The 23,475-nt window shown below is 37.8% G+C and overlaps 2 protein-coding genes across 3 annotated transcripts in view; one reads left to right on the top strand and one right to left on the bottom strand.

The window, feature by feature from the left end:
• LOC126376232 (apyrase-like) overlaps nt 1-23,475 on the top strand; it is a 40,792-nt gene that overhangs the window by 2,194 nt on the left and 15,123 nt on the right. Inside the window, exons 1-5 of one of the 2 annotated variants that reach the window (XM_050023500.1) lie at nt 11,599-11,704; nt 15,831-16,053; nt 17,198-17,395; nt 18,280-18,410; nt 23,118-23,268. In XM_050023500.1, the coding sequence (XP_049879457.1) occupies nt 15,919-16,053; nt 17,198-17,395; nt 18,280-18,410; nt 23,118-23,268 (615 nt within the window). In that variant the 5' untranslated portion in view covers nt 11,599-11,704; nt 15,831-15,918. Of the gene's footprint in view, nt 1-11,598; nt 11,705-15,830; nt 16,054-17,197; nt 17,396-18,279; nt 18,411-23,117; nt 23,269-23,475 lie in introns of those variants that run through there. The other variant, XM_050023499.1, reaches the window with a different exon arrangement.
• The window catches only part of LOC126376325 (probable fatty acid-binding protein), a 127,532-nt gene that overhangs the window by 92,302 nt on the left and 11,755 nt on the right, over nt 1-23,475 (bottom strand). The window lies entirely within an intron of this gene.

Here is a 23,475-nt window from a genome sequence, read left to right as displayed (position 1 = left end):
AAAAAAAAACGCTTAACCACTGGACCATTGTATTAAGTAACGAATATTGTTTCTTTATAAAAGAAAAAAGAAGAGAGAAGAGGGAAGTGTGTCAGGTTCGAAGCAAATGGAATTCCATAGTCTCTGCTTACCCTGGTGGAGAATAGGCGTGAGTTTATATATGTATATAACATATAAAAACATATACTTATCCTGCTGGGTATACAGTTATCTGCAGTTAGTTATTCATGCACTTTCACTTAGAGACTGCATGTGTTCGATCTTATTCTGATGGAATACAGTTACTTTTACTTTCATTACTTTCTCTAGTTTACATTTATAATACATAACATAATTGGGTGGTGTGCTAGGTTCGAGATAAATTATGAAATTCTGGCAAAAATGAAAATCATGATTAAAAATCATCATCAATTTAAGAGCCACGCTCTTGTCGGTATAGCATTTTCCATTTCAGTCTATCAAAGGTCAATTCCTTGACTTCCCTATAAGACACGACGTTAATCTTTTCTTTAATCTGTTCCATGTAAGCTCTTCTTGGTCTTCCCCTTCCTCTCTTTCTATCCATATTTCCTGCTACGATGTTTTTAATAAATTCTTCGTCTCTTATTGCGTGTCCAATCATCTTGCCTCTTCTGCTAAATAGCTCAGACAGTGAAAATGATCTATTATTAAGAATCTAGGACATAATATTCAGAAACATTGGAATTTCGAAAGGAATTCAGTTTAATTCCGTCTGAAACAATTTTAGTTCAGATTCGACGTGGGTCGCGTGTCCTTCAAACTGAATTTAGAATTTACATTTCCCATTCAATTTTAGCTAAACGACATACTTCGCTAATTGACGTTCATTTATCTATAAATAGGCTAAGAATTTAACTCAAATATTTTAAATTTATTATATATTTCTCAGTGTATCAAATCTTTATTTTTATTATAAAGAGATAATATATAAATCATAAATATATATAAATTTAAAATATTTGAGTTAAAATCTTAGCCTATTTATAGATAAATGAATGTCAATTCGTGAAGTATGTCGCTTAGCTAAAATTGAATAGGAAATGTAAATTTTAAATTGTAATTTCGAAAGAAAATATTAATTGTTAGAGGACGCCAATACAATCAGCTGCTTCAATACAATCTCCCTAGCATTATTCCGTTTTTCACAGGGTCCGCTTACCCAACTTGACGATTTGACAGGTCCGGTTATTTACAGAAGTGACTGCCTGTCTGACTTTCCAACCCGCGAAGGGAAAACCCTCCGAATACAGGATAACTTGTATCTTATAGCTATACAGATAATAATCTTCTTCTTCTTCTATCGTGTAGGTTGTGAGGTGGAGTACCAACCTCATCAACCCTGGTGTCAGGGTTACTATTGAGCCGCCAAAGGCTGTAACACGTTTTTTTTTTTTTTTTTACACTTCCCACTTGGCTGTATGGCATACAGGTGTGTGCCTACGCGCCGGGAAAAAGTTATGTTCGTTTGACATTTCGTTTACGCGATGACGATGGCAATTTAGTCCCGTCGCGATTATTTCTTTAAAGTGGTGTATAAGCCACATATATTATGATGGAAGGATGGTGAAGTCTTCTGGTGAGTGTTTTGATGGTTATTATCGTGGAACGTTGGCAATTATGAGCTTCATATGTTCATGACAATGACCTAACCTCACGTTCTTTCTTTCAGTATAAAAACAATGGTTTAGTCCATCGTCTAGGGGGAATGCTGTTATAATATCGTCCCACGTGATGTGGTGAGTGTTTTTACCTATAATTCCGCGTCGTAACGGGGTTGACAGAGCTGTAACATGTCATTTTGTTACAGGGGTCAAAGTCCACCGGCAGAGTCCAGTGTTAAAGTTCTACTAGAATGATCAACTGTAAAGACTAACTTCAAAAATCAACTTCAAGATCTTCCTTCAGGGTCTAGCTCCCCAGCCATGACTACCATTTGTGTTCCTTATTTACTTTTGCCGTCAGGGTCAGTTCCTGCTGCGGTCATTAATGTACATAATCCCAGTTTGGTGTTAAAATCTCTGGATACCATCTAGATATCTCTTCTTCATGATTAATTTAACTTATTATGGATAGTGCCATTCTCTCAATGTGTTATTCAACTAATACATGGAGTATTTATCCTCAATGCATACTCCATGCTACTCATCCTCATAGGAATAAAACCTAGTTGTTTAGGAATAATACTAAGTTAAGCTACCATGCTATAGTAAATGTTTTATTCCTTAATTTATATTAGGATGGTTTGTAACCGACTGACTGCATATCATTTTATTGTGAAATTGTTGAACCAAAGATACCATTGTTAAAAGTGAAATCTTTATTATTTCCAATACCTTGGCTTTGTTTGCAATAGGAGGGGATCTTCTATACGGCGCCCAACATTTTAATCTTATTCTCCCCCTATTCTCTGAGTTAGGTGCCTATTTCCACGCCCTGGGAAACTAATATCTCATTATAAGACAACCTCTATAGGGGCAACTCACCCCAACATTAACTGTACTTACAGTGGCGCCCAACGTGGGGCTCAGAAAAGCAAGGTTGGAAATTAGTAGGTATTTCACTTTCTTTGTTCTTTGTAACATAACCTAGTTATAAGCACATGGTGTAACTTTATAGCAAATAGGGTGTGTTTTCTTTTAATAGTTACACATTTATGACTTTACTTTTCTATTTATAAGTAGGTATGGTTTAAACTTGAAATTTAGCATATCTCCAGTTGTTGTTGCATAGGGACATAGTGATAATTTTATTGACAGGACCATAGTATCTCTCAGATTTCTTTTTCTTATTTTGAGCTGAGTTAGTTTACATAGGGCCATAGTCATATACTTTTAATATCACATAGGACTATAGTGACACAATTCCTTTTTCTAGTAATTTATATGATTATAAACATAGTGACTCAGAGCACATAGAAGTTCTTACATAGACATAGTAATAGACTGTGGGTTTTTAACTTATTTTATTTGTTAGTGTTTACATAGGAACATAGTATTCATAAATTTGATACATAGGACCATAGTAGCATGTAGATAAGTACCTTATAGGGGTGTTACTTATAATTTTTTTTTTCTTCATTACATTTTGTTAGTACTTAGAGTACTATAACTGTATTCACATACAGTTGTGTCATAACCATATTTCTTCTTCACTTATCAGGTATACTGTTCTTACTTTGTTTACTCAGAATGGCGGAATTCAATGCTAATATTAACTTCTTGTTGAAAGATGAACTTATTCATGAACTTTCTATTCGGAATGTAAAGGTTGACCGGGATAATACTGTTGAGCAATTACGAAAATTATTTCGACAAACTTGTAAACAAGCCCGTCGCGGCAGTATAGTTGTACCATCTGAGGGTTTTGAGTGTGATCTTGATGATGAACATAAAACTTTAACATCAAAAATAAATGAAATCATCTCTTGTTTATCGAGTCCTGACAAATCTCCTTCGGCCCATCAGCGTATTCTTGGCCGTGCTCAGTATTTGCTTTTGCGGTTGTCTCGCATAGAACGTCCGGCCGATGACCTTGAAAAATTGAAAACTTCTTTATTGTTATCATTGGCCAATAATGATACCACTTCCGATTCATCTTCAGATTCCGAGCATGAATTAAACCGTCCGTCGTGTATTAACAAATATAAAACTATTATTTCTCATGAAAAGAAATATAACCTCAACTCGTTGAATTTGAAATTTAAGGGTGATTCCTGTGTTCGCGCTTTCCTGGCTCGCTTGGAGGAGCTGTGTTCGGCACGGAACATTCGTGTTGATGATATCTACACTGGTTTTACTGACTTGGTGGATGGTCCCGCTTTATGCTGGTATCGCGCCAACAAATGTCGTTTTTCTAACTATAGTGAACTGGTTTCTGCTTTGAAATCAGATTTTGATTTACCTGACTACGACTTTCGTCTTCTTGAAGAGATTCGTTCGCGAACACAAGCGAAGGATGAATCCATTGTCATATATTTGTCTATCATACTAGGTATGATGTCTCGTTTGAGTAAAGATCTTTCTGAGAGCGATAAACTCGACATCATCTTGCGGAATATTCGTCCGGAATATAGTAGGGAAATTCGGATGATTGATGTCACTACCATCCAACAATTACAACAGATAGGTAAACGTTTGGAATTGTCAAAACATAGGATTGACAACTTTATAGAACCAAATTTCTCTAAAAATTCCGTAGCTCCGGATTTCAACTTTAAATGCAAACCTAAATCCTCTAGGGATTTTTCTAAAAACATTCCTGTCGCTTCTGTTAATCGTTCTTCGATTTGCTTTCGCTGTGGTGGAACGAATCATTCCACAAATCGGTGTAATGCATCTAAGGAAGTAGTTTGTTTTAAGTGTGGTAAGAAGGGGGTAAAGACTCCTCTTTGCCCAAATTGTAATCCTCATTCTAATTCAAAAAACTAGATTGCTTAGTCTCTCTGGGATCTGAATCCTGCAGGGAGGCGATATTTAATCCTAATTCTAAAGACTTTCGCCCTTATTTAACTGTTAAAGTCTATGGTATTAAAATTTCTGGTTTACTCGACTGTGGAGCCGCTTGTTCTATTTTAGGAAACAATGCTCATAAATTCTTTAAAAATCTTGGTATCCCATTGTGTAATTTAAAGTCCCCTGTATTTTTGAAAGTGGCGAGTGGTCACGAATACATTTGCAAATTTTACATGGATATTCCTATTGAATATAACAATGAGGTTAAGCTCATTCAATTTTACATTCAACCCGAAATCAAACTTCCATTACATTTCGGAATTAATTTCTGGAAATCATTTAACTTAGCCCCAGAAGTTCTGGCGTGTCTACCTGCAATAGAGCCTGTCGATTTATACAATGTAGCAAGTGTCAAAGAAAATGGCTTGCGCAATTTAGATTCTCTTTCTGATTTTCAAAAACAAGAAATTGATAACGTTAAACAACTTTTCTCTAATATTGATTCAGAGTTAGTCGGCCTTGGTCGTACTCATTTAATAGAGCATGTTATAGAAACAGGTGATGCGAAACCTATAAAACAAAAATATTATCGTATTAGTCCTGAAAAACTTAAACTTCTAGACGGCGAGTTAAACCGAATGCTCCAACATGATATTGTTGAACCATCTTTCTCTCCTTGGAATTCTCCAGTAACCATGGTACCTAAAGCCAATGGTGATATTCGTCTGTGTTTAGATAGTAGAAGGTTAAATTCAGTGTCAAAACCTGATGCCTATCCACTACCATATATTAATTATATCATGGACAATCTTCGCGATGCTAAATACTTAACTTCTCTTGACTTGAGTGCTGCGTATCATCAGATTCCTCTCTCTACTTCTTCGAAAGAGAAAACTGCTTTCACGGTTCCTGGCCGTGGGCTATTTCATTACAAGGTCATGTGTTTTGGTCTTGTAGGAGCCTCCGCTACCATGCAAAGGCTAATGGATAATCTTTTCTCCTCTCAATTTGATAACAAAGTGTTTTGTTTCATTGACGACATCATTATCTGTACCAGTTCTTTTGAAGAACACGTGAAAATTCTAAAAGCGGTCTATGAAAAACTAAGATTCGCTAATCTCACTATTAACATGAAAAAGTCATTTTTCTGCCGATCTGAACTTAAATATCTCGGTTTCGTAGTTGATCGATATGGTCTTAGGACCGATCCTTCTAAAGTAGATGTTATTGCAAATTTTCCAACGCCAACTGACGCGAAGTCAATTAAACGTTTCTTGGGAATGGCGGGTTGGTACCGTCGTTTTATCCCAAATTTCTCTCATGTTGCTAGACCTTTGTCTCGACTTACTAGTAAGAAGGTACCTTTTACATGGTCTCCGGAAGCTGAAGAAGCTTTCACCCAACTTAAATCTGCTCTTATCTCGTCACCTATTCTACAATGTCCTGATTTCTCTCAGCCATTTTACATCCATACGGATGCTTCCTCGTTTGCTATTGGTGCTGTTTTAACTCAAAGGGTCGATGGTATTGATCACCCTATCGCTTATAGTAGCAGAACATTAAACGCCCAAGAAATCAATTACTCAGCGACAGAAAGAGAACTGTTAGCTGTGATTTATTCTCTGGAGTTATACCGTCCTTATGTTGAGGGTAGCAAATGTTATATTATAACCGATCATGCCTCGTTGCAGTGGTTTCAGAATCTTAGTAATCCGAGTGGTCGTCTAAATAGATGGGCATGTCGTTTGAGTCAGTTCGATTTTGATATAATTCACAGGAAAGGTAAAGAACATGTGATACCTGATACTTTGTCTAGAATCAAGATTGGCTCAATTGAGATCGATCCCTACACTATTTCTGATCCTTGGTATATTGAAGTCTTTAACGGTTGTACTAAAAATCCTCGTCGTTATCCTAATTTCTCGGTAGTAAATGGTAAACTATGTCGTTTATCTAAAAATAAATATCATCTTATTTCTCAACACGATTGGAAAATCGTTGTTCCCCGTGAAAAATATGTAGAAGTTCTTCGAAAATATCATGATGAGCCTTCTTCCGGTCATTTCGGTGTGGCTAAGACCCACAAGAAAATTTCTTCCATTTATTTCTGGCCTTCTTTATTTAAAGATGTAAAATCATATGTTGACAATTGTGAGGTATGTCGTTCATACAAGCCGGTCAATACTGCTAGGCCTGGTCTGATGGGTAACCCCCGTCAAGTTACTAAACCTTGGGAGGCTATATCATGCGATATATTAGGTCCTTTCCCTTCTTCTTATTCTCGCAATCAATACTTATTCGTGGTCTCTGATTATTTCAGTAAGTATGTCCTTTTATTCCCTTTGCGTAGTGCAACTTCTAAGGCCATTGTGAAATGTCTTGAGAAACATGTTTTTCTAGTCCATGGCGTATGTCGTATCCTGTATACCGACAACGGTCCTCAATTCACTTCTAAAGAATTTAGAGATTCTTTAACTTCATTCGGAGTACCTCATATATTCTATAATCCTCGATACCATCCCCAGTGTAATCAAACTGAACGCGTGAATCGTGATATTGTTCGTGCCATTGCTTCCCTCGTGCGTTCTGATCATCGTAAATGGGATCAGAACATTCAGGAAATCCAGTGTGCGCTCAATACTTCGGTCCACGAAAGTACAAAATATACTGCTTTTTATCTAAATCATGGTAGAGAGATGGTCATCGATGGTGCTACTTATACACAAGATTCTTCACCTTGTGATGGGTCTACCATAGTAGTAGATACCCAAACTTTTGCTTCTCGGTTGCCGCGTATGGCTGAAGTCTTCAAGAAAGTTGAATGTCACCTTAAAAAGGCATATCAACACAATGTAAAATATTATAATCTTAGGAAGCGTCCTTTGGAATTGCGGGAAGGTCAAATTATTTATAAAAGATGTTTTCCTTTGTCCAGCGCTCCCAAGCACTTTTCTGCTAAACTAGCCCCTAAGTTTGAAAAATGTGTAGTGCATAAAAAGCTAGGTAATGTAGTTTATTCATTGAAAACCTTAGAAGGTAAACCTTTGGGTTCCTTCCACATTAAAGATCTTGTTGTTCGAGGTCCTAGTGAGGAAGTTTAGGTCTTCTCTCACTTTCAAGGTTGTGTTCTAAGGACATTACCTGTTAAGTGGTCATCCCTATAGGAAGATGATCCATTTGATGAGGTTTTCCTCGTTCGAGTAATATCCGTAGGCCTTGTTTATGCATTTGGTGTGTGTTTGATTGTCACCCAAATGACGCCAAGGATATTCACTCTTAATAAATAAAAAGAAAATAGATTAAGTTTTTTTTTTAAGTACTTAAGTAGGTTTTTACTTGAAATAAGTTTAGTGTCATGGCCATGACTAAGTAAAACGTATACATAAGGTTTAGTCTGTTATTTTAAATTTAAAAGTTAGGTAGGTTTTCCTTTAACTTAACCATATTCAAGATGTTTGTATGTTTATGTAAGGTTAAGCAGTGTTAGATTTAATTCTTTGAGTTGTCGTCTGACACCACCAGGGTGTTTCTTTGATTTGTTTCAAACATATGTTGCCTATGTGCAATGTGTTTTCTTGGGAGAATCCCAAATTTTAACTCAGGTAAGCACGAGGCTAGTGCGGAATGTACTAATCCTTTTCCCCTTGGGCTACATGAGATGTGTTTTCAAGTTTGATACATGGTGATCATGTTTGTTTCTTTCCATTCTTTTACCTTTGTAAGGTAAATGTACGTTCATAACAAGTTAACTCATCAGGAGTCGCTTGTTATTTCTCTTTCGTTACTAGAATGTAGCGAAAAATTTTATTTAAAAATTTTAAATTTTTAAATAAAATTTTTCTTCCTCAACTAAAACGGAACTGTAACACGTTTTTTTTTTTTTTTTTACACTTCCCACTTGGCTGTATGGCATACAGGTGTGTGCCTACGCGCCGGGAAAAAGTTATGTTCGTTTGACATTTCGTTTACGCGATGACGATGGCAATTTAGTCCCGTCGCGATTATTTCTTTAAAGTGGTGTATAAGCCACATATATTATGATGGAAGGATGGTGAAGTCTTCTGGTGAGTGTTTTGATGGTTATTATCGTGGAACGTTGGCAATTATGAGCTTCATATGTTCATGACAATGACCTAACCTCACGTTCTTTCTTTCAGTATAAAAACAATGGTTTAGTCCATCGTCTAGGGGGAATGCTGTTATAATATCGTCCCACGTGATGTGGTGAGTGTTTTTACCTATAATTCCGCGTCGTAACGGGGTTGACAGAGCTGTAACATGTCATTTTGTTACAGGGGTCAAAGTCCACCGGCAGAGTCCAGTGTTAAAGTTCTACTAGAATGATCAACTGTAAAGACTAACTTCAAAAATCAACTTCAAGATCTTCCTTCAGGGTCTAGCTCCCCAGCCATGACTACCATTTGTGTTCCTTATTTACTTTTGCCGTCAGGGTCAGTTCCTGCTGCGGTCATTAATGTACATAATCCCAGTTTGGTGTTAAAATCTCTGGATACCATCTAGATATCTCTTCTTCATGATTAATTTAACTTATTATGGATAGTGCCATTCTCTCAATGTGTTATTCAACTAATACATGGAGTATTTATCCTCAATGCATACTCCATGCTACTCATCCTCATAGGAATAAAACCTAGTTGTTTAGGAATAATACTAAGTTAAGCTACCATGCTATAGTAAATGTTTTATTCCTTAATTTATATTAGGATGGTTTGTAACCGACTGACTGCATATCATTTTATTGTGAAATTGTTGAACCAAAGATACCATTGTTAAAAGTGAAATCTTTATTATTTCCAATACCTTGGCTTTGTTTGCAATAGGAGGGGATCTTCTATACGGCGCCCAACATTTTAATCTTATTCTCCCCCTATTCTCTGAGTTAGGTGCCTATTTCCACGCCCTGGGAAACTAATATCTCATTATAAGACAACCTCTATAGGGGCAACTCACCCCAACATTAACTGTACTTACAAGGCGCCTGACATGGCTCATGTAACGACTATGTGCTTAAGTATATCAGTAAGTAGTAACCGGGACCAACGGGTTAACGTACCTTTCGTACGTGCCATTTTGAAATATCACATACTGATGTAGATTTTAACAAAATAATACAGAACCCGGATAAAGGGAAAGAGGAAGGGGAGGCCTTTGCCCAGCAGTGGGATCTTGTAGGCTAGTAAAGATTAGAATATTTAAATTAAATAATTATTAGATAGTATAGTATACATACCTAAATTAAATCGAGACCACATTTTATTACCTAGATTGAATTAGCATGTTTATTGGGATGTTCTATTTATTCATTTATCTAATTATTATTTAATATTATTATTCATTTAAAAAATTATAACTTATTTATCAATTATTATTACTAAATTATTATTTAATTTAAATATTCTTTTGTTAAAAACTACATAGCGCTTACGTGATTTTCATATACATAATATTTATTATATTATTTATAATTTTTTATTACATTATATATTTTGACCAACGCCTATTTCTCACCGGTGTAAACAGAGACTATGGAATTCCATTTGCTTCAATCCTGACACACTTCTCTTAAATTAAAATTAATTGATTGAAGACGAGGTTTTATTAAAGATAAATCACATCAGAATGTGATTTTTCAAAATGGGGCTTATGTGATTTTTACTATAAAGCGAAGATATAAATATACCTGTGGCGACGAATATTCTTCCTATATTTTTTGTTTCACTATTACGCCATGATCTTTACCCATTGTATTTTTTGCGTGTCTCAACATAATTATCCTCTCCGTAACCGGACAATGCTTCAATAACTACAATGTTATACCGCTGTATTATGCCACGGTTTCTCATCCCAAGGTCTCTGGTTCGGTCCCAGTGCGGTCATGCGTTGAAAGTTAACCTTCAATGTGTTCTGAAGTTCGCTGCTCTGATTTGACCTTTGATTGACAGAATTTTGTAGATATAATGGGACGGTTTCATGTTTTATTTTATAACTATATTTTATCCTTAAAAAAATATTCGTCTAAAAAATCAATCAATAGTTTTGTAGGAGGCATTTTTTATAATGACTGCGCGAGTGGCAACGATACGAAGTTCCGAAGTTGAAATTCGAAATTGAATTTCAATTTCTATAAAAAGCAACAATTTTCTAAACTCCCGGAAATTCTTTTCAGTGTCTCATTTAATGACGACCAAACTCAAACTTAAATATCTTGATTTAGTTTTAACATAGGTAGTTACACTTTGAATAGTCATGGGCCCTGATTCCTGCATACACATCCTAATTTTATTTTAAGTTATACCTGGCATTTTCTTATCCGCAGGTAAGGAAAGGGACGGATGATTGACAACTATTAGTTTTAAAATGAATGAATAATCCGTGCGAATAAAATAGGCATCTCGTTCATATGCAACCCCTTTGACGTGAGCAACTTAATTCTGTCGGATTACTGGCCAATATACAATTTTGGAAGGGATTTTTTCTGCCTAAAATTGACGTGTGTTTCATAAATTCACGTTCCTTTCTTTTTCAGCGGATAAGAAAATGACAGGTATAACTTATTTATTCAGATGGTGTGTACAGGAATCAGCACCATATTTTTCTTAAATAAGTAATCTAAATATATAAAAAGAGAAACTGACTGACTGACATATCAACGAACAGCCTAAACGGCTAAACGTAGGAACTTGAAATTTGGAAAGGACGTAGCTTAGGTACCGTAGAGGAGCACTAAGAAAGGAATTCTCGAAATTCCCACGGGAACGGGAGTTAGCGGGAAAAAACATTTGTATGAAAAAAAATTCTTATCTCTGAATTCCAGACGAAAACTTATCTATAGGTACTTTAGGGTTAGCGTCCTCTGATCGTATTTTCCTAAAATATTAAACCAAATTATCATAAACTAATAGTCTAAAAATTAATAACAATTAATTTATTTAACTGAGCTACTTATACTCTAACCTCATTTAAAAATAATAAAATTAAGCATTTTTTAACCTTTCTCCCACACACATAAAGATCTCTCTTTTATAACACGCCACGCGGACGAAGTCGCGGGCAAAAGCTAGTATATATTATTATTTGTCGAACGTCTCATTCGCCTTAAAACTGCAGCTTCTCGACCGGCCGAGGAAAAGTAGCTGGAAGAAAACCCTCGGCAGACGGCTCTAGACGTTTTTAAGAAAAAAAGAGTCTACTGCAGAAGAAATCACGTGGCTGTAAGTATTTATAAACAATCCTCTGACGTGTTTCGATTAGGATGACGCACTGGCCAGTGTCAGTTACCATCCGATTTACGTCAGATTTCATGCATTTTTTTTGCATAGCATGGACAATTTGCTTATCTTGAAATCGGTCAGCTGGTACGATAATGATTTATGATCGTCGTTTCTAATACTGGCCGAGCCGTTTAATCCCGTGCTCTGTGGTTCTTCTTCTCCTATCGTGTGGGTTGTGAGGTGGATTACCAAACTCATCAACCCTAGTGTTAGGGTTGTTATTGCGCCGCCGGCCTCTGTGTGTGTCATTATTGCGATTGCCAGAGCGCTTCTGACAATATTTTGTTTTTATTTTATGCTTATACTTATCTAACATGAGTTTTCTTCTAGCGGCTTTTACTATTTATATTGTCTCCTTTCCTTTCAGTAATGGTAAACATCCATTGGCGACACTTTGTTATTGGCAACGTCTCGTATATCTTTAATAAAATAAATAATAACTAATAATGATACTTATAATATTATAAAATCTGTAATGCTATCTTTTTATGTAAGAAGATTTGAAAGATGCAGCGATTTAGTCTAAGGAGCACGCAAACACAAATAATGCCTATTCATTCTTGCCTTGAAAAATCTCAAATTATATTATTCAGAAGAAGAATTCCATTCTTTAGCTCTTCGTATAATGAAGGAGGAAGCGAATCTAGCGGTTGGAAGGGGAGGAATGTCGACCACCACCTCAAACTGATCTTATATCGATAGGCATTTGTCTATTGAAACCGTGATGACGTATATTATCTACTTAAACCCGCAATGCACCGACAAAATTAAATAAACCTTCAAAAAATACTTTAAAAAAATATTTACGCTGCCTTGAGTTGCAGTCAATATTTTTCAGGAATCATACTAATATACTGTGGCAATTTGATTGTTGATTTAGGTCAATACTTATTCGTAAGTAATCCTTGTAGTGTGTGTACAGGCATGAGCAATATCATGTACCTACTTTAAAACCCTGTCGCATTCGCATCATATCGCATCATATTTGAGATTTAATGAGACTTAATGAGACTGTCCGTACTTCGGAAGGCACGTCAAGCCGTTGGTCCTGCCTACCCCAATTGGGTTACAGTCGTGATCCTATGTATCGTCTTACTGCGCGGTTTTATCCGCGATTTTCTTTTTAATTCTCACTTAGTCCAAAAGCAAAAATAATCTTCAGGGTTGAAAAATAAACGTGATAAAGCGTCTCCACCAGTCTTTTTATATTATATTTAAGTACCTACTAATTACAGTAACTACTCCATATCAAAAGATGCAATTTGTTGTTGATCTGCGCACCCTATTAGGGATCACAGTCGTGAGATTAAGTATCTAAACATGGATTTAGGTCATCATAACATAACATAAACAGTCAATATACGTCCCACTGCTGGGCACTGGCCTCCCCTCGATCAACCGGAAGGGGTATGGAGCATACTCCACCACGCTGCTCCAGTGCGGGTTGGTGGAGGTGTTTTTACTGCTAATAGCCGGGACCAACAGCTTAACGTGCCCTCCGAAGCACGGAATCATCTTACTTTTTCGGACAATCAGGTGATTTAAGCTTGAAAAGTCCTTACCAAACAAAGGATAGTCTTACAAAGTGATTTCGACAATGTCCCCATCGGGAATCGAACCCGGACCTGGAGATCGTGAGCCTAACGCTCTAACCACTAGACCACGGAGGCGTTCGATTTAGGTCAACATTTTTTTTGATAATCGGTCGTCATGATTTCTTATTTAGAGTCAATATTATTTTCAGTAAGTATGTAGGTATATTAACACCTTTTCTGCATAATATTTGTGAACTTCAGATCTGGGTGACGTTTGGTTTAGTAATTTTCAGACATTTATTATGGTTTTTGTGCCATTGGCCGTGCGTCAATGAATGTGGTTAGAGTAAGTATTGAGTAAACACTTTAAAGAGGTGGAAAATCAAATATTTAGTGACCTTACCTTAAGCTGCATTAAACGTGTTAATACATACATACAAAAACTCTTACCCACATGTACCCACATTCCCGGGAAATACATCTCTAAAGTACCTAACCTAACCTGTATTGGGCTGTTTTTCCCTTGGCGGATTGGAAGGTCAGACAGGCAGTCGCCCAGCAATGGGATCTTGTAGGCTAGATTAGATTCTTTTTTGATGCGAACCGCGAAGGATTGCAACTGTCTGTCGTCGCTTGATTACCATCAGGCCAGATTGTGGTCAAACGCCAGCCTATATTATTAAACAAAAAAGATTAGTTTAGGTAAGTGGACTCTGTCAAAAAGCGGAATCTGAAGGGCTAGGAGATGAAGGATTTATACTTAAAGACATTACATAACGATTTGTACTGTGTAATTTCCACTTTAATTCAGTTTGTTCGCTGTGAGCTGCACGAGTGGCGGAGTCAATACAATTGTGCCACTAATGGTATCAATTTGCGACCTCACATTTGAACTCTCTTGACCCAGATCCTTTCACGAGGGCTATTCTATTCTTTATCTATCTGAACTACTGTTGATGCAGTATGGATAGTTGACCTTGGAAATCTTGGATAATATAAAACGCCTGATATTAAATAGCATAGAATACTTCTTCTTAACGTGTGGGTTATGAGGTGGATTACCGACCTCAACAACCCTCGGGGTTATTATTGAGTCGCCAAAGGCCCCTGACATGGCTCATGTAGCGACTTAGTCGCTACAATGCTGAGTGCTGAGTGGAGTGCAAAGTTGAAGTATGAACTATTTGCTTATACTTGTAAGGCGCGCCACTGGGCTCTTCCAACCTCTTGCTTCTGTTCTGTGGCAGAGACTATGAAATCCATTTGCTTCAATTCTGTTTTACTTCTCTCTCTGAACAAAAGTACTAACATACACAGTAACATAGCGTACTTATGAACAGTTATTACCTCAAACCACAATAATTGTTCAAGGTAATTTACCTTGAGCACTCTCAATTCACTTTTATATTCAATGTTAAAGACATACTCAATTATCATTCACAGTACAAAAACAGGAAAAAATCCGCTCAAGACAATATTTCCTGTGCATCAGTGTCTCTGCCAAGTCTATTCGATATTACTTTACGACAGGTCCCAGACTCTGACGAGTAGGAGACTTAAACGACACTAAACCGACAACATACCATTTGCTGAAGGCTTCTCCTGCAGAGTGTGCGGTAGAATTCGACGCTCCAGAATTGGCTTGCACAGCCATTAAAAAAATGCATGACTTCGTGACAATGATAGCTATGAATCGTCTGAAACAGACTTAGTTGTATCAAAATTACTTACGTATTATGCATACAACGGCATCGGAGGTCCCGTGTTCGATTCCCGTTGTGGACATAATTATTACAAAAACACACACCACTTTAAGAGCTCTAGTTTGACCGTGGTACGGAAAGTATGTTAAGCCGCTGGTCCTGGCTACTAATTTCTGATGTAAGTACGCAGTCGTGACATAAATGATGTCAGGGGCCTTTAGCGGCTCAATAATAACCCTGACATCAGGGTGAGGTTGGTCATCCACATCACAACCTACACGATAGAAGATTATGCATATGCGCGAACCTTCTTCATAGTACTCATAAAAGTAAATAATGCTCGATACGAAACATACCTACAAAGAAACTAAATTAAGATCCATGCTTTTATTGTTATTGTTAGCTAAAAATTATCTTTGCATCCTTTTAAATACAAAGCTGTGTAAAGTATAAACTAGGTGAGTCAATATTGTTATTTCTGTTCTGTTGTGGTATCCTGAGATTGATGAACAAATATTGTACTCTTTCTAATTGTATGATTATGCTGTTCGATATCCTTAATGAATAATTAAATAAGTGGGATTCATGTGGTCTCTGTCTGGTTGCCTACACCGATGGGAAATATACGTGTTTGTCGGTAGTGCAGTTATCGCTAACGTAGTAGGCTCGACCATTACAGACGGCGATACTGCTTGCCGATTATTACGGTGGTCTAACAGAAGGCTCGGTGAGGTGTCGGTACTTAAATCATCTTGCGATGGGTGTACCTCACTAGCTAGCTCAATTGGAATAATATTCGTGAACTTATATATATATTCTTCTTTTCAGATTCGAAGAAACATCAGTGCCGTATCCAGTATGCAAGACGAACGACAGCAACTGCCTCGGAGGCTTCCCGCGGCTCTACCACGAGGTGATGGTGCTGATGAAAGAGAAGCCAGATGCCCTCCTCCTGAACGCCGGAGACACCTTCCAGGGGACCTACTGGTACACCCTTCTCAAGTGGAACCTCACGCAGCATTTCATTAACATGCTGCCAAATGACGCTCATGTAAGTTTTTAAAAATATACAAATGCAAATTCGCTCTAAATAATTGAAGTCATTGTGGTCATGTGGTACAGTCATGAGCAATGTAATGTACCCACTTTAGGACTCTGTCGCACGAACATATTTGACATTTAGTGAGACTTACAGTTCAATTTGTCAAAAAAGGTAATGTGAAATGGTACCAAAGTGTATACATATTAATGCTCGTGACCGTACACACATACAGTCATGAGCAATATAATGTACCCACTTTAGGATTCTGTCGCACTAACATATTTGATATTTAGTGAGACTTACAGTTCAACTTGTCAAAAAAGTTAATGTGACATGGTACCAAAGTGTATACATATTAATGCTCGTGACCGTACGCCGGCTTGCATTCGAACCGCGCGGTACCGGACTTGCCCGAATGAGTTATTTTATCTTAAGTGCAGTTTTCACTAACACAATTGACTCTACCATTATAGACGGCGATACGGCTCACCACCTAACACGTTGGTCTAACAGAAAGTTCACTGTGGTACTTACTTAGTTCATCCTGCGATGGATGTACCTCTGACTACACCAATTGGGATATAGTTGTGAGCTTATATTATGTTATGTCTAAACATTTCGCTTTTTTCTTTATAATACATACAGCAAAGGACTGAATCAGTCTGCTGTAGTCTGTGTTTACAAAAATCTTGGAGTTTTCAAGGATAGAACTAATAGGCAGTTGCAAGATAATTGTCTCCCACCTTGTTCCCAACGGATAAGATTGATGTCAAATGCGAACCATTTTGTAGTTAATTTACAAAAATATATCACACATCTATCATGTGTGCATTCACACAAGGAAATCTGAAATACACATAAAAGAAGTAATGAAAACACCAAAATAAGCCGTTTATTTCCGTTAAACATTTTAATGTGAATATTGTACCGCAATTCAACTTTCTCTATTTTTTTACATAATTAGTATATAGCAGGTAGACTGTGAATCATAATAATAAATATTAAATACGTTTTGTATTTATAATTTAAGAAACATAACATAATATAAACATAAACTGCCTATATACGTCCCACTGCTGGGCACAGGCCTCCCCTCAATCAACCGGAGGGGAGAAACATAGGTACAATTTTAATTAATTTTCCATTTTGACAGGCTATAGGCAATCATGAGTTCGACGATGGAATAGCGGGCTTAGCACCGTACCTTGCCGCACTGAAAGCACCAGTGGTCGCTGCCAACATAGATTCTAGCAAAGAACCAGCTCTACATGGTTTATACAAACCACATGTCATATTAGAACGCAGAGGAAGAAAGATTGGTATTATTGGTCTTATTACTCCGGAAACCATGGTGAGTAACTTTGTCGAAGGCTTAATGGAAAACCAAATTCCTCTGTTTCTGTCACAAGGTTTAATATTTATAAATTTATATTAATTGTATTTATTACGTTACATTACATGTATTGCTTTAAGTGATACGATAACACGTGTCACTTAAACATAGATAAAACTTGTTAATTACCATTTTACATAATTAGTTCGTTATCATTAACATTGTCATGTTTTATAATTCGTAAAATGTGATTTGAAATACATACTCGTACTGATAAATAGATCAAATATTCCAGCTATTATCTAAACAAGGAATTGGTATAAGCCGTAGGTACTTGGAAATAATCTCTTTGTGATTGTTTAATAAGGAAGTCTGGCCAGATGAAGAAGGTCTAGGCGTACACGGTGTACATATTATTATATGTTTTAAAATAAAGATCAGGTTAAGCGTACTACTCTAAGCCGATGAGAGTGGGCTTATGCTGAGCGAGGTCCATACTTATTAAGGACGTAAGACTTATTGAGGACGTCCACCACCGCCACATGCCTCTTACGACCAACATTTTCTATTTTATTATTGTTTTTCTATTCTTTTTACAATACAATACAAAAATTCTTTATTGCACTTAAATCACATTAAAAATACATACTTACGACTGATTTTTACGTTCTGTTATATGTAACATAATTTCGTGTAATTTTATTTTTTTTCCCCGACTGTTTTTGTGTTGTTACTGTGGCGTCTTCTAACAATTATTCTAATAATACACTAATTTAACACTTTTTTACTTACCTTCTTTCTAAAGAGCCTAATTGTATTTTTTTGTGGATATCCGTTATCTCTATTTGCGTGTGTATTTAAGTTAATTATAAAAATAAATAAATTATAATATTTTGTTACAGGATTCGTCAAATCCTCAGGGAGTAACTTTCTCAGACCCAATTGAGAGTGTGAAGAAAGAGGCTCAGATATTGACAGAGAAAGGAGTTGATATCATCATAGTATTATCACACTGCGGACTCAATGTCGATATGTAGGTACTAGTTATATTATCTTCTCTTCTCATCGTGTGAGTTGTGAGGTGGAATACCAGCCTCATCAACCCTGGTGTCAGGGTTATGATTGAGCCGCCAAAGGCCCCTGACATGGCTCACTCACGTGGATTACTCACTTAGATCAGTAAATAACCGGGACCAACGGCTTAACGTGCCTTCCGAAGCACGGATCATCTTACTTTCGGACAATCGGGTGATCAGCCTGTAATGTCCTAACCCAACTAGGGATCACAAAGTGATTTTTGTGATATTTCCCCACCGGGATTCGAACCCGGAGACTCCGGATCATGAGTCCAACGCTCAACATTTTACGTCGTCGGTGTTTAAGCCGGTGTTTAAAAGTGCATGTCTATAATGCTTCTCTTATCTTTGAAGTAATTATCGACGTTATTATGTCTTAGTAACGAGCGCGTAATAGCATGTTAATTAGATTTCTGTCACAAAGTTTACTTACTATCTTTGAAAACAATTAGTTTGAGTAAAATACCCAAATTCTTCTTTAAAATACATAAAACTTATGCCCTTTATAACTAAAGGAGTGGGCAGAGACACTTTACGAAGATTTAAGTTGGAAATTAGGTATCATGGCATAATGGTAACAGCCCATTGTCCATCTTCTATCGTGTGGGTTGTGACGTGAATGACCAACCTCATCAACCCTGGTGTCAGGGTTATTATTGAGCCGCCAAAGGCCCCTGACATGACTCATATAACGACTACGTCACATCAGTAAGTAGTAACCGGGACCAACGGCTTAACGTGCGTCCGAAACACAGATCATCTTACTTCTGGACAATCAGGTGATCAGCCTGCAATGTCCTAACCAAACTAGGGATCACAAAGTGATTAGTCCCCACCGGGATTCGAACCCGGGACCTCCATAATATTGGTTAAGTCTTAGAAAAGATACACAAGTCCTCTGTCGGTTTTTACGACATGCCCGGGAAGTCAGTACAGCTAACGAGCAATATTAACGAGCATGAAAATTGCTCGAAAAAAACCATCAGGCGTCTATACCTTAACCATAGAATAAGGAATAATACTACATACAGAACGGCAACTCTCCGCTCGCCACCAGCGTCTGAGTTAGGTTTACCTCACCCCCTCGAATATAGTTTAAACTTGAATCGTATGGTGTCAGACGTCACACAGACAGATGCGCGTGTACGATAACGTCAATGTGTAGTGTCTGTGTAAAACGAGGTTGTTTGTATGAAGTGTCCGAGGTGTGCCTTAACCACACTTAGGACACTACACAAAATACCTATAGATCTTACCATGTGTCGCTTAACGCGTAACGCCAGGCGCGCACTACGAGTTTTTCGCCGCGCGGCAGAAAATAGCAGCGGCATAACGTCGCACTGTAATACGGTACCAAACAGTTTTAAATTGTGTTGCGCGCACTTGACGGCAGAGCCACCGTAGCGGCGCAGTATTACAGTGCGACATTATGCCGCTGCTTTTTTCTGCTGTGCGGCGAAAACCTTGTAGTGCGCGCCTGACCTAAGTGCGAGCGAGGCTCAGTCCGCGTGCTATCCCTCTTATTGTTCTATTTAAGAATAAAGTAGGTCTGTGAATGGAGTTATTAGATGTGAACCACTTCTCTCTCGTCTTAGATTGTCAGTGCCCAGAACATTACCTAGAAAGCCCATCAGCAAAACATTTTGCTTGCTAACAGAACCAATGTCGGTAGTCATACAGCGTTGAGTCGCATCTGCGTGACTCATAATGAACTAAGTGCCGCAATGCCTGATCTAGACCTATTTTTCAATTCTCTCAGGCAGTATAAGGATAAAATTTATAAATATTTATGTCCTCCAGCATAATATATATTTTACTTTTTTATGTATTTTTTTAATTATCTGTTTTTAAATTTTATTATTTAGTTATCTACTAAACGATTACGTTGTCCTACTTTGCAAATGTTGTGTGCACCTATAATTGGCTTATGTAACAGTCTAATTCCTGATGTAACTTTTATTTTATTTAATGTTTTATTATATAAGCTGTTGGTGTAACTTTTTTATAAATAAAATAAAATAAAGTAAGACGCAGTGAGGTCGGCTCCCGATCCGAATTGGTGCGGGGCGGAGGGTTACCTACCGTTTTAAACGTAGTCAACATTCCACTCAAACACATATTCACACCTTTACATACACACTCACCTCATAACAGATCACAAACTCACACCGACACAACTTTGAATCTGTACATACATACACACATAAACTCACGCCTATTTTCCACCGGGGTAAGCGGAGACTATAGAATTCCATTTGCTTCGATCCTGACATACTTCTCTTGCTTCCTCCACATTCATCAACTTTGAGTCTGTAATTAATTTAATTTATTAACTATCATTATTTAAAAACTGTTTCCTTTAAAATTATGTACTTTACGTAAGCAAAACGCGGCGCGGGTTTGCACAAGTCTGCTCATAATGACAATGTTCCTTTTCTTCTGCATAACTTATCTAGGGTAACCTTTAAAATAGCTTAAGTTGGTTTGTTAAATACTTTGTTATATGTTCTGTTTTATAAGCTGCTGGTTATCTAAATAAAATAAAATAAATAAAAAATAAAACATCTCCCTAGCATTATCCCGTTTTTCCGGTCCGCTGACCTAACCGAAAGATTTGACAGGTCCGGTTTTTTACAGAAGCAACTGCCTGTCTGACCTTCCAACCCGCGAAGGGAAAACCAGCCCAATACAGGTTAGGTCACATACCTCCGAAAATGCATTTCCCGGGAATGTGGGTTTCCTCGCAATGTTTTCCTTCACCGCTGAGCATGTGATAATCATTTATGATCCAAACATAAATTCGAAAACAAAGTCGACGATTGGTTTAGGCTTGTGCTGGATTCGAACGTGCGACATCAAAGTGAGAGGCAAGCGTTCTACCAACTGAGCTACGACGACGGCTCGTATTATACGTAGTATTATTCTTTATTGTATACTTACGTTAACACTTTGTACTTTAGCCCTCCACCTCACTATGTTATCTTAAGTAATGCACCTCGTATATTTGATCTCGATATTATCGACGATTTAAATGCAAGAGAGTTGTCTCTTTTGTCATCTAATAAAGATGCTGAACGATAAACTAGAATCGACTGCTTTTAGGTACCCTTATTTCTGAGTATGTTTGCATAAGGACCCCAATACCGCGCTTATCGCTATCGACCCGCTAGAGTCGATTAATTCTTTCAAATATTTTTCCTCTCAGACGCGACGCCTTGAGCCGAGGTTCGCGCCCAACTGGGCACCCTCAGGCCTGTTGTCTTAAACGTTGTACCGGGCGAGAGCCTTCAGCGCTCCCCATTCGTCCGGCCAAGTAGTTAATGCCATCTGCGGCAAATCTACAACAAGTCACGTCAAAAAAAATATGTATAAACTCACGACTGTATATCCAATGAGAATAAAAACTGCCTATTTCTTCCATCAGTTGTCGCTACTGTTGAGTGTACTTAAATTTTGACAGTTCCCCATACTATTTGAGGAAACATACATACACACATAAACATACAGCATTTTGCGCAGCGTTTAACTGCAAAATCATATTTTATTCCCTAAAGATCGGAAAGAAGAAAACTTAGAAAAACTTACTTTATATTTTCAATCAAAACTGACTTTTTCCAACTGATTGCTTTTCTGTTTTGTAAGTCATCCTTCAGACGCTCGAATTATCCTGTAATGTCCTAACCAAACTAGGAACTACAAAGTTATTTTTGTGATGTGTTCCTACCGGGAATCGAACCCAGGACCTCCGGATCGTGAGCCCAACGCTCAACCACTGGACCGCGGAGGTCGTCTGCTATTTAAATTTTATGCTAAAATCTTATAACTTAAGCACCTGGTATTAATGTTTTATTAAAACTGCTCCGAATGCACTCGTTTCGTTTTCTCGTTGAATTTCAAACCAAATGAAAATTCTTTCAAACTGGATATAAGGAAAGAAACTCTGGGTATTTCGCAATTTGCTGGCAACTCGTATCCTTTAAAATACCGATGTTAAGCTGTATTTATTAAATACACGGTAAGTAAATGATAAAAAGGTATTTTTATCCGGATCGTGAGGAAACCCGAGAAATGCGTTTCGGGGGTATGTGACCTAACCTGTATTGGGCTGGTTTTCCCTTCGCGGGTTCACAAGCGTTCGCTTCCGTGAAAAACCGGACCTGTCAAATCTTCAGGTTAGGTAAGCGGACCCGGTGAGAAAACGGGATAATGCTAGGGAACTTAAACATAGCTGGCGAGGATTGGTTGTATATAAGTACTTACTACAAAACATACACGCGTGATGTATCCCCGACTAGTGTTAGGTTATGTTATGTTTTCTATGATAGTCATCGTCATCATCATCATCAGCCCATTAACGTCCCCACTGCTGGGGCACGGGCCTTCCCTATGGATGGATAGGGAGATCGGGCCTTAAACCGTCACGCGGGCCCAGTGCGGATTGATGGTTATTAACGACTGCTAATGCAGCCGGGACCAACGGCTTAACGTGCCTTTCGAAGCACGGAGGAGCTCGAGATGAAAACTTTTTTTTTGTGGTCACCCATCCCATGACCGGCCTTTGCGAAAGTTGCTTTACTTCAACAATCGCAGACCGAGCGCATCAACCGCTGCGCCACCGAGCTCCTCAACCGAGCTATGATAGTAACGAATACTATTTCTTGCAGAGAAATGGCAAAAGAAGTTGGCGAGAATATAGACATAATAGTTGGTGGCCATTCGCATAGTTTGTTGTGGAATGGGACCTCGCCGAGCCATGAGAAGATTTCGGGGCCCTATCCCGTGACTGTTGCAACTAAGAGTCACCCTCAACATAAGGTATGTGAAGAATTGCTTTAGTATAAATTGGTTTGTTGTGCATTATAGTCACAGGGACTGTAACCTGGAACCTGACAGAGGGCAGCAGTAACTTTCAGTACTATCAGAGGCGGAGGACAGGAGTCCTAGTATGGCTTTGTAATAGTCTACTCTGGGCGCCATCCCACTTGCGTCAGACATAGTACTGCGGGGCGGAAGGCAAGAGTG

This window comes from Pectinophora gossypiella, chromosome 20 (assembly GCF_024362695.1).
Source record: "Pectinophora gossypiella chromosome 20, ilPecGoss1.1, whole genome shotgun sequence".
Classification (NCBI taxonomy): Eukaryota; Metazoa; Arthropoda; class Insecta; order Lepidoptera; family Gelechiidae; genus Pectinophora; species Pectinophora gossypiella.
This window is presented reverse-complemented; position numbering and strand designations above follow the sequence as displayed.